Genomic DNA, 12520 nt, shown 5'->3' with positions numbered 1-12520 from the left:
TTGGGACCGCTCTACCTGCAAAGACATTTTTCACTGTCTGAATCAGTCTGTCTCTGGTGTAAATTCAACATGACAGGATTAAAAGAGGTGGAACATGAGCATGCAGAGAGGTTAAGAGTGTGAACGTTAGATCGGTAGGAAATTGGACGTCTCTTTTTCCAAGAAAGCTTGCCAAGAACTGTTGCTCCCCTTGCTTTCGCATTCCATATCCGGAGCTGCCCRTGCCTCAGGTGTTTTTCTTGTGCAGCCTGTCCTGCTCCGTGACCCCAGGTGACAGATGGAGCCAGCCAAGGAGATCTTTGATGTACAGATTGCCTGTGTGACAGGGCATGTCTTGGAGCTGTTTGGCATTTGCTGTCTCTTTGCTAAGGCTGAGGACTCGGGAAGGACCCTCTGGCAAGCAGCTTCAGATGCCTCCCACCTTGCTTCCCATGTCTCTCGATGGGAAAGGAGTGGGGATAAGCACTAGGCATGACCTGGGGACAGGGTGCAGCTGCTGCAGTGCTGCTCATTGAGGAGCCGGTGCTCCCCGGGAGTGCGGCTCCGCACACCCTCCTCTCCTGCTTCATTGAGCACTGAGATACGTTTCCGCAGGCAATCTCAGTAAACCGGTAGGTTACAGTAATGGTTCCAGTAGTACGGCTTCCTGATGGCCCCAATTCCTCCTTCCCTAATGGATGCTCTTATCAAGAGCCGTGGCACGACAGGACAGACAGTAGGATATTGGTTAGCATAAGGCACAGATGAATGCCTCTGCCAGCAAACGTCGGGGCTGCAGAGCCGAGTGAGGCAGCAGTGCAGATAAATGATGATGCTGGGGCAGCACAATGGATCCTGTGTTATCCCTGCGGCAGCCACGGGAAGCTCATAGGATTACACGTGCCCATCTGATGCATATAATCACCCTTGAAGAAACAGGATCTCAAAAACCGATGAATTCTCCTAATGTTACTGAGGGCACGTTATACACAGGATCTAAGGGATCTTGCTGTGAAATAAATGAGAAAAAGCCAGTTTGGGGCACTCCTGGAGGAAAGTAGGAAAGGATTTTGATAATACTCCAGCAACAGATTGTTACTTCCCTCATATCTCTTTTTCCTTTTGTCCTTCTCTTTGAGGACGTCCCAACGGCAGCAGGCCCTGTAGCTGCAAAAGCCTCTCATTAATCCTCCCCTCTGCCTGGCAGAAGCCGCTCTGCTCAGACGCTCCGCAAGCAGCTCACAGCCCCCGAATGCAGATTGTATTTACCAGCTGCCATTAGCTCTGTCCCCTAGCTGTGTACACAGCTTCCTCGTYGCAGAGATGCTGCCCAAAGGAAAGCAAAAATATCATATGGGTTTGTATCACCCCAGCAGCCAGGCAGGCTGCCACGAGGAGCCAGCCTGGAAAGCTGCTCTGCTAGTTCTGCTCAACATCTCTCTTTCTGTAATATGTACTAAAAATCAGTATCTTTCCCCTCCCTCCATGCTTTTAAACTGGAGCACTTGCTGTAATGAAATGATGGCAAATTCCTTGCATCTGGGAATCATTTATTAAATTCCCTGAGCAGAGAATATAACACCTGCTCATTATCGCCAACCAAAAAACCCAYGTGCAGAAACACAGCAGTGGGTCAGGTGCTCAGCAGCAGCAGCCCTTCCAGGGGCTAAACTGCCCACTGGGCCCAGTTCAGCCCTTTGGACGCTTTGTTCTAATTTATTAACATGGAAGGGGAAGAAGCAAAGCCAYTTTTAAAACCACATCCCTGTTCCCTCTCCCCTGGTGAGCAGGAAGAGGAGGATTTTTTGCAGTATGTCTAACAGATACATCACAGCCCAAATCAAAGGGGCCTTTCAAAGCTAGACTGGTGTGGGCTGAGCTGCGTGTTCTTGGCAGACTTCTGCAACCCCCTTGCTACATGTAGACAGATATTCCTGTAAATGCAAAATYCCTAATAGCCCTTGCACATTCCTAGATCACAGGCAGGATGTGAAAGCRGGGCTTTCATCATTCATTCTCGGTGCTTGGGTGTGCATATGCATGCAAAAAGCAAAGCTGCCCCTGCCTTACTCAACAGATCTGCTTCCTGTTTGTCGCCTGCTAACAAAAATACGATTTGAACGTGTTAAAAAGGGAGCTCATGCAGCCACAGACGAATGAGAATCTGCTCAGGTTGATGCATTAGCTCTTGCCTGCTGGAGCAGCCAGCTGATTTCTGGCCTGGTGGCTGCCCCTGGCTGAGCAAGTCTCCGCAAAATGAAGGACCTCCCGCATCAAACCAAATAGCGAGCATCTATTTAATCCCTTTCTTTGTTTCTTAGGACTCTATCCACAAACTTGCTTTATTGTCCTTGCCGAAGAAGGCACAAGAGCTGAAATCCTTTAAAGCCAGGGCCGTGGGGGCTGCAGGGAGCTAGATCCGTGTGTGCCGYGCTCGAGCAAGGAGCAGCGAAAGGAAAGCGCCGGTGCCGAGCGAGTTTAGGCAAGTGGAAGCTGCTGTGGTCTCTCGCCCTGCAGTGTTTCCTCTTAATTTCCAACCACAACACAGCTATCATTCACTTAGGTTTTCCTTTTCTTGTACAGCCGCTGCCCTATCATTTCAAAATATTTTTCTTCTGTAATACGTATACACCTTCACTCAACCTGTTGTTGAACCTCAGCACATGAACCTCTTTTACCCTTCCCTGTGACATTGTTTATCTGTTCCTTTGATTCTTATATGGTTCCTGTATGTTTCTCTATTACCTGTTTGAGACTGAAATCTCTTTTTGCCATAGTCCTAGTACAGTCTAGCTAATGCTTTGTACTGGGGCATTAATGTCTTCTCTCTAGGAAATAGTTTTTTGACAAATGAGAGGTTTATATCTGCTGTCTTCCATCATCAAAACATGCCAGTGGCACCTAGATGTTCTATGATCTATAGATAAACCTGGACTTTTCTCTTCTCTTGCCATGGGCTCCGTATTGGCTAATACTTTAATATGCAGTATAAAATAAATCAACTTTCTTGTCACCAAAATATCTAGGAGATCCCTTTGCATCACTGCATTACAGAATCTGCTTCCAGTTAACCAGCCTCAGAACGGCACAACCAAAGAAACTAACATATTTCAACTATAATTTTGTTTCTTAATTGAAAATTATGGAGATCGTGGCTTCTGTGGGATCATTCTATACTTCCTCCTGTTAAAACGTTGAATTAATTCAGTTACTTGATTTTTTTTTTTTTTAGAAAATAGGGAAAAAATATTTAATTAGATAATAAGTAGATTAATTAAATGTGTAAAAAGATGTTTGTACAAAATCATAATAATGCCCTGGAAGAGAGTGATGGGAATCGCCATCAGTAATTTGTCTCACTGCCAAGGAAGTGACTCCACTTAGTCAAAAAAGGCATGAATATGAAAGAGGATTTGCTTATTGTCATTTTAATGACAACGTAATTCTAATAAAAAGGATTAGTTAATCTGTGTTGTCCAACAGGCCTGTAATCACAAATAACAAAAGTGCACAGCAAAAGGATTTCAGCGCTACGGGCAGATCGGAACTGTTCTCTTTTGTTTTTTCTTGGTCTCTGCACTGGAACCCACCAGGGTTTCTCTCCTCCTAGGGAGAATCCCAGTTAATGGAGAGGCCACATTTATTTCCTCTCCTGCCTATCTGCAAAAGTTGCTTCCTTCCATTGTAATGAGCAGCTCTGTTGCCTCCAGGGATGAGAGGAAGGTAAAAGGGAGCATGAGACTGAAAAGCACCAATTTAGACTGTAGTTTAGCCAGAACAGCCTTTCCCCACRATGTGCAAGGAGGGCCTGCAAGCAGAGGGGTGGATAGCACATCAGGATATACTTTCTTAGAGAGCTTAGAGTGCATGGGAGCGCACTGGGGCTGAGGCAGAAAGGTGCCCTGCAACTGATTTTCTGGCTGCACAGGCAATCACACAGGTAAACTTTCCCGGCATTAATCRTGGGAAGGATTATTCCAAGTGGCTCTGAAGCGTGTTGGGATAGATGGGCTTGTTGGAGAGGCTCGAGGGACTTTGATTACGTGAGAAGGCTGCTAGTGGGAAGCTCGATGGTGTCAGTTCCCTGCACGTGGGTTAGAAAGCTCAGTGCAAAAGCAGCAGGAAGGTAACACGGGTTTTCTTATGTTCTAGTGGCCTAGAGCTGGTGCTCTGGCCTAGAACCTGGTGCTAATTCTTGTGGTTTTTAACTAACTGAGTATTAGCCTTGCAGTGACATCTGTTCTCTGAGCCTTATGCTGCTGGTGCTTTGCAGCTGGCTGCAGCGGGAGTTTTTTGAAGAGCAAGTGTCTATATTTTGAAATTTGAAATCGAAAGGGAGTATTGCAGTAATGCAGACTAGGAAAGATTAAAATACTTATCATACATGGCTGTTGGAATAATGGCTGTCGGACACAAAAATATCCAGGTTGACGCACAAAGCACTAGCTAAATTGGAAGTCTTGCTCTTCTGACTGTGGATACTTGCAAARGGCTATGAAGCAATCGAAGCATCTCTGGCTGCCCTGCAGGGCTGGGGCTGCCCTGGCATCATCCGATCATCTTGAGAGCTGCCCCAGTGCCCTGGCTTGGACAGAAATACCTTACGTACCAGTTCACACTTCTACCTGCTCCTGCAAGAGCTTGCCAGCACCTTACCATCTCCGCAGGCAAGTGCCTTCCAGCTGAGGACGTGTCCCCTGTTTGGTGTCTGGCGCTCTCATCTCATCTGACCACTGCCACTAACACTGACATGGTGTCCACATGAGATTTGCTTCTCTTTTACTTGAGATTTATTATCTGCAAACATTATTTTAGAAAAAAAACTCTTTGTCTTTAGCTTGAAATTAGTTCCCTCTACAAGGGCATTGCTGTGCTTTGTTTTTACTGGCGTTTTCCCAACGCTTCTATTGGAAGTATTATTAAAATGCTAAATCATCTAAGTAAGTCTTCATACATATGAAAGAGGGAGGGAGGGAGGGGGGGAGAGAGAGAGGAAGAAAGGAAGAAAGGAAGAAAGGAAGAAAGGAAGAAAGGAAGAAAGGAAGAAAGGAAGAAAGGAAGAAAGGAAGAAAGGAAGAAAGGAANGAAGAAAGGAAGAAAGGAAGAAAGGAAGAAAGGAAGAAAGGAAGAAAGGAAGAAAGGAAGAAAGGAAGAAAGGAAGAAAGGAAGAAAGGAAGAAATTTAATTTGTTTTGAGTTCCTTAGGTAGTTTCTAAGCTCCCTCTCTTGTCTCCATCATAGCTTAACTGGTTGATAATTGAGTTGATAATTCAGATCTTCTCTATTTCAGTACAACAAGACCTCAAGATTCAGTTTTTACAGGCTTATAAATGAAATTATTACTGGCTGTGAGGTAGAAGCTTAGAAGGAACKGGCAATATTGAGTTCTGAGCAAGCCTTGTTTTGCCAGTGTCTTGTCTTTTGTCTGAGGGAAATCCAGGCTGGGGCAGGTGTATCACATAGCATAGATTAACTAGGTTGAAAGGGAGTTGTTCTCACTGTGTTATATCAGCAGGTTTTACCACTCTGTCCTATTACCATGCACGGGCACAGCACTGCTCTGTCAAGGACCAGGTGTGTGCTGCGGGTGAGCAGTCGGCAGTCACGCAAGCAGTGTAATCTCCAGGGGTATCAAATGGGCTGGATATTTTCTGTCATGTCATGGTCTTTCACTGTAAGTGAATCATTTGTTTTGTATTTTTTTCTTTTGTTTTGTTGATTTTTTTTTTAATGGGATGTTTTAAAATTCCCCTAGTGTTTTTAGGCTTTTATTTCCAGGACAGCATGCCACGTATCGGTGGTTCAGGAAAGTTATTGTTCCTTTTTTTCGTGTAAGCAGAAAGAAGCTGGAAGCAGTAGGTGGGCTGGAGCTGGGCACTTGCAAATACTTTCCTTTCTTGGCAGCTCAGTTGTCATACCTCAGAAGTCCAGGTGTTTGCTGAGGATGCAGGTGACAATTTTGAGACTTTTCTGTGAATTCTTGAAGTTGCCTTCGTTTCAGAAGTTCACTGAAACTGATGGCAGTTACACTCCCATCTTTGCTATCTAAGCCTCTGATGCAGTACCTCTTGTGAGGAGCAAAGAGTTTTGCCAAACGTAGCACAGATACAAATATTCACTGAGGCCTTAAAAATTAGATGGAAAAAGCAGCGGATTTGCACTTTTCCAGTTGGTGAGTTGTTGGATAAAAGTTCTTTGTGTCTCCATATAAAAACCAAACTGGGCTGGAGAACTTAAAATGAGAGCGGATTCTCATCAAGCCTCAGGTCTGCAGGAGCTGGGGTGGCAGCTTCGTGGCAGCATTGCAGACTTGGCAGCACTGAACAAACTGCTAGTTTCCCAGGGGTRTCTCGCCCTCAGGGCCATTTCCAGAGATGGAAATATGGTTGTTTTGGACTCCTGCTGACAAGAAGTTTTCACTCCTCCACTTCCTTAGTCTTCCCTCTCCTTGCTCGCATCCCGGCGAGCTAATGTTTTAGGTATGAGGCATCCCTGCAGCCCTAGCAGCTAGTCAGGCTTTTTCAGATGTTAATCACTGCATTATTTGCAAAGCTACAATGTGGCAGTTGCACAAGAGCCTCCTTGACTTTTGCCAGGTGGTTTTGTGACTGGGAACTGGTGGCAAACTGGGAGCAGACTTGAGAAGTCTCCATCACATTGGGTAACGTGGACTTTGCTCCAGCTGTTCTTTTTAGCCATCTCTCTTAACGCTTTGAATAAGAGTATGAGAACGCGCAAAGTTTCCTAAGAACAGCCATAGAGTTATTTTTGTTCTTTTCGAAAAGATTGCAAGTTTGTTTTGTTCTTTMTTTTGCCGTGGATGGGAGTAGGAAGCTTATAGAAGTTTCTCATTAATCTTGAATTCATTTCCTAGGGAGGGTTATTTGGATCGCTGCATGTTGCCATTTCCACTTTACAAGGGATCTTTACCACCTAAACAATTATTTTCAACATATCCTGTTACTCAACAAGATGCAATGTATTCTCCGTTAGGATGCCTTATCACACACTCGGCGTGGGGGACTTGTGCAATCTGACAGAAGAAAATCAACTTTAGGCTAAGAGAATTCTAGAAGTTTGTCCAGTTGGGACAACTGCCTCAAGTGCTAAGTTTGCTTCTGGAAAGTATTTCTCTGTGATTGAAAGCACTGTCTCCGTGAATTTCCCTTGTCTCATACAAAAATAATATTAAATGAATTAATTCTGCCTTGATAGAGATTTCTCAATCAGCAGAACATTTAGCTGGATGCACACGTGGTGCACGCGAAGACATTGCACCAGCCTCATCACATCTTCCATACCATTTAAGTCCTTAAATTATTGCCTCAGCCTATGGTCGGGCACTCACAATTGCCCATTGGTTTAACCAACAAGAAGGAAATTCATGTTTCATTTGCCAAAAAGCCGCTGCACACTCTGCCCTCGGTGTGTTTTGCTTTCTCGTAAGCGGCTCTTGCCTGAAATGAGCTGCTGTTACTGAGAGAGCAGGGTGAGAAACAGATTTCCTGTCCTGCAGCTTGTTTTTTTTTACATTTAAAATGTCCATACTTCCCCTCTTGACCTCTCCAAACAAAGGCAGAACCAGCCACACGCACTGCTCTAAAGGCACCCGGTGCTGGGCATCAGGCGGCTCCGGCTGGGGCAGCCCTGGCCAAGCTGGCTCCGATACCAGCTGCTGCCCACATGGGAGTTTTTCACATTTTTTCTTAGTTTTTCATTTTTCTTCCTTTTTAGAAGTTATTTAGGCTTGAGCACCATCCTGGTTTGAAAAGCAGTTATTTAAACGGAAAGCAAAGCTTATTTGTTTGTCCATTTTAATTTATTCTTGTCTTTCAATGGAAAAGCAAGAGCTAATGTCTCTAAACCAGCCAGAATCCTTTGCTACTCAGTTCTTATTTAATTATCAAGGTTTGCAGCTTAGCGGTGACCACTGCTCTTTCATTTGAAGCCAAAATGAAGCCACACCAAGAGTGCTTTCCCAACAGCTATGGAACTTTTCAATTCCTCAATCTTGTTCAGTGACGTTTTTCCACTGCATTGAAGAAGTACTGAACTCCTTTTTATAGTAAAGGAGAAATTCTTTGGGGAACTGAGAAGATACTGGGATCTGGATGTGTGTTTTATTTTTCTTGACACTCTGAGCAGCCCCAGTTCCAGTGCAGAGCCTTGCACCCCGGCCCTCGCCTCATCCCAGGCTTGAAATCCTGAAATGGGTCTGTATGGCACCCTGAGATTCATGAATTACTGAGCTGCGGCTGCTGAGAAATATTTTATTACAAAAGCTAGATAAAACAGGGGATGAAACAAGTGTTTTATGTGCCATCTGCCAGCCAGAAAATACCTTGCTGTGCTACAGCATGAAAGTTGAGTCAGAACAAGGTGCTTTTGAGCTCAAAGAAGCTGAAGTACAAAATAAAAAATCTGTTTACAAAGCAGGCTTTTTTTGCCTTCATACTGATATGCAGCAAATTTAGCTGGACTGAAATTCAGAGCTTTGCACAGTGCCGGCACCGCAAGGAGAGGTTCGTGCCCCTGGCTGGTGCTGCAGATGGTGCTGAAGGAGGATGGGTGCTGCCCACTCCATGGTGCACGGCGGCAGGAATGGGACAGAGGCCAATGAATCACCCGTTCCCGGGAGGAAAATAGCTTGAAGTGAGGGTCCCAAGGAGAATCGGAGGTTCCCTCTGGAGGGTCTCCCCTATGGTGAGAGGCTGAGAGCTGCGAGTGTTTGAGCACAGGCTGAAATGCAAGGCCTTCCATTCAAACATGAGAAGAAATATGGTTGCTGTAAGGATGGTCAAATGCTGAAATAGATATCCCAGAGAGATTGTGGATCTCCATCCTTGAGTCTTCCATGCTGGGGACTCCAGAGTGAGACGTTGCACGGTGCTACATGCCAGGGCCATGGGGCTGTTCCTCTCACTATTAGTACCAGCTGTGGGAGCGTCAGTGCCCTTGGCTTTCGTTTAAGGGCTCTGTTGTGCTCTGCTCAGAAGGGATTCCTGAAAGCGCCAGTGTTTCCGTAGCCACCACTGCCAGCCAGGTCTCCTCGTTGGCATTTCGGGCTGTTTTAGGGGCTGCTCTGAACCCCTTCGCAGGGTGCTCCTCCCCGAGCCTGGGGGCAAAACTTCCTGCCCTTCCTCCTCCACTTCCATGCGCTCCCAGCAGCAGGTAGGCTTAAACCAACTGTGAACACCAGCACAGACGCGGCCAGGGCGGACGTCCTCCCTTCCAGGGCTCAGCCTCCAAAACGGCGCCTGGGCAGGAGCCGGTACCAGCAGACCTGCCAGGCCCACTTCCTCCAGCAGGCCTGGTTCAAAACAGCAGCCGCCCAAAACAAAGCCAAATATAGGGCTCTCAGCTCAACACAGCCTCTGCATGAGAGCAGGGTGGCTCCTTGTATGACAAAGACTTCCTTTTTTGAGTAAAAAATACATATATATTGTTGTATTTCTTTGATATAGTGCATATAGGAAGTCATGAGAAGAATTTTCTCATAAGTCTTTATGAATCCTTTATGATAATTCTGCTGTTGTACTGCAGGTTGCAAGTGAAAGTTTTCATGGAACTGCTTAGAGCTTTTAGGGCCTGTGTAACATACAGTTAGACGTGCCCAACACAACATACGGTTGTGTGGAAAAGCTACAGTAGCAGCTGAAGGATTCACCTCTGAAGCACATTTTGTGTTAAATCTGCTATAGGCCGTATTCTAAAGTCAAAATAAGAGATAAAACACCTTTGTTTAGAGCAGGCTACCTATCTCAGGGACTAATATGACTCCTGCTACTGTATTATCTGGCTGTAATCTCTGCTCTGTTTTTGCTTAGAGTGCTCGAGGACATAGGATCCTGCTGTTTTAGTGGTAAGGGATGCATTGTGACCCAGGGCAGAAGAAATGTCCACAGCAGGACAAGGAGCTAAGTTTGGGGCCCAAGGCGTGTGTCCTATTTACTGGCCCATATCTCCAGCTCACCAGTGCTTTTAAATTTGAGCTATCAAAATCCACAAGTCCTGTGCTTGTCCCACAGCAGAGGAATAAAAAGCACCTCACGCTGTGCACCATCCTTTTCTTTCACCTTAAGTGCATTAGGAGCCCATAATTTTCAGCACTGACTTGTCTACTTGTGTTTCATCCAGAGCTACCAAAGGGAATAGATTTGCTCCTGCTGAACTCAAGGCGATTTAGATCCTGCCCAAAAAACAAATGCTTTCTCCAAAAATTTTCCTCATTCCTTCTTCCCAGTGGCTAAGGCAAAGCAACAAAAGATGCCGGTAAATGCCCTATCTACCTCTTAGCCTGAAGTCGTTTTAGTTCACAGGGTTGAGGTTACAACTGGGGTGTTGAGCAGGCTCCTTGAAAAGGGAAATAGAAGGAAAAAGCAATGGAAAAAATAGTGGAGAAGCAATTGGCCAGTACTGGAATGTGGAGGTCCATCAATATTTGCGATAGAAGTGAAAGAAATAGCTTGGTTACTGCTTTCTGTAGCAGTAAATTGAACATTGCTCAGATCTCTGCCTAGTAACATAACCTGTTAACAGGGAACTCGGCTGGTGTCACGAACGTACTCCTCATTAATTTACCTATCTGTCTGTATGATGCTAGAGTTGAGAGGTAACGCCTGGTACGTTCATGCAGCAATACGGCATCGTGTGTATTGTCCTGCACTGATTATCAGAACTGATTTATGTTTTAATTTCCTAAAATCTTGCATATATATATATATATATATATATATATAAAATCAGGTAACTACTGCTGAAGAAACATATTTTAAGGAAGGCTTTGAGCAACCTTAAACCACTGCTGAATGTATAATAGTTCTAGCCTAGGCCCTGATAAAGTAAAGGGAGATGTTGTCCTTAGGCAGGTCATAGAGATCAGGGATCTGAGTGGTTCACTGCGATGCAAATATATATATATATATATATATATATATCTATCTTTATGATAAATAAAGATATATATATATAAAATGATAAAGATAAATATATATTTATCATAAAGATGATCTCCATTCATGATTCAAATTGAATAAAGGAAATAATTACTCAAGGAGATACATTTTCATCTTACTGATGGGTACAACAGAATCTTATGAATGCAAAAATAACTGCTGATGTTGCACTTTGGGGGGAAGGCTGTACTCTTTGGCCACATTGTGCAACATCCTGTAAGTTTTCATTTAAATATGCTTTTTGTTGCATAGCTRAGACTACCATAGTGCACAGGCTACATTATGCCCTCCTAGTCAAGTCTGGCAATACGGTTTCCAGCCAAGCAGTATTAGAAGCAAAGCTTTGTTTCCTGTGCAGAAGGTGTGCCCACCAAGCCTAGCACGGATTATGCTCTTGCTAACGAGACTAAACACAGTCAATACACAAAATGTGTCAGTTCTAAAATAAGATTGCACAATTGAGAAGGAAGTGCAGAAATGCAAAAGCTCAAGTTCCCTTCGTAGCTCTGSGTTAGGCTTTATGTCCCACACTGTGTTTTTGACAACACGGTTTGTAACCTTGCAAGGTGTGGAGAATCTCTTGTAGGTGTGGCGAAAATGAAAATCAGTGAACCCATGAATGCTTTTTTWAAATGAAAATTATTTTGGTATTTCCTCATTGCTTTATTTTTAACTGTTCAAGCCCAGCACTGCAGCGGGGGCGGTTCCTGAAAGCTTCCAAGTTTCCTGGAAGTTCCTTGAAGGAAGGTGGTTTGCCAAGATGCATTCTTGGGCAAGAGAGTTTATCCTGGAGGTAGGGAGGACTCAGGAACAGCTCAAAAGGGACGTACAGCATGGAGGGTCCAGTCCACAGTGCTTGGTGGGCAAATCGTATGAGGAATTCATCTGCCTTCATGTCTTTTGTATGCCAAACCTTGAGGCTGGAAAAGGAATTGCCAAGATGGGAGGCAACCATGGAACAACACTCTGTATTCCCAACKTGTTGTATTAGATTTTGGGTTGTTTTCCTCGCCTTAAAATCTCAGCTCCAGAGGAAATTACAAGAAAGTCTCAGGTGACACTTGCAGGATAAATAAGGGGTTTTCCACCCTTCTTAACCGCAAAGAAAGAGCGCAAAAACCGGACGCCGAAAGGTCCTTCAACTAAAAGTCAAATAACAAGAACCAAATGTGTCGCCTTGCTTTATTTTCACTATTTTGAAGCCAGCTGAAAATGTTCTGCCTTCATTCTCAAGCCTCACTGCTAGTTTTTCCCATGTGTGGTGCCRGAGGTCTCTGCGATCCCTGAGGTCTGCCTGCATGCCCGTTTGCATGTGAAAACAGGCAGAACATTTTGGATGCCACTGGCCACTTTGCTGGTGCTAAAAGAGCCTAAAAGAGTCTAAAAAGCGGGGTACCCACTGCAAGCAAGTGCTCTGAGGACAGAGATGGACAAACCCATGTCCTCTCCCAKGGACATAACAGTGGTTGTTAGTGCGAACTGGACCTAATTCTGCCCAAAGCATCCTTCTGCTTAACAGCAAGCACCTGCACTACCCAGACAGCATCTTCTTGCATGGAGGCGAATTTGCTTTTCTGCTACACTAAG

The 12520-nt window shown here is 44.8% G+C and overlaps 1 protein-coding gene across 1 annotated transcript in view; it reads right to left on the bottom strand.

Moving 5' to 3' along the window:
• PSTPIP1 (proline-serine-threonine phosphatase interacting protein 1) overlaps window positions 1-2754 on the bottom strand; it is a 34703-nt gene extending 31949 nt beyond the window's left edge. The window contains exon 1 of the mRNA XM_026038656.1: window positions 2725-2754. Within this exon, the coding sequence (XP_025894441.1) occupies window positions 2725-2754 (30 nt within the window). The remainder of the gene's footprint in view (window positions 1-2724) is intronic.
• Window positions 2755-12520: the final 9766 nt, after the last annotated feature.

Source organism: Nothoprocta perdicaria, unplaced genomic scaffold (genome assembly GCF_003342845.1).
Source record: "Nothoprocta perdicaria isolate Ctin4 unplaced genomic scaffold, notPer1 scaffold_214, whole genome shotgun sequence".
NCBI classification, from domain to species: Eukaryota; Metazoa; Chordata; class Aves; order Tinamiformes; family Tinamidae; genus Nothoprocta; species Nothoprocta perdicaria.
Note: the sequence above shows the minus strand (reverse complement) of the source record. Positions and strands in the feature narration are given on the sequence as shown.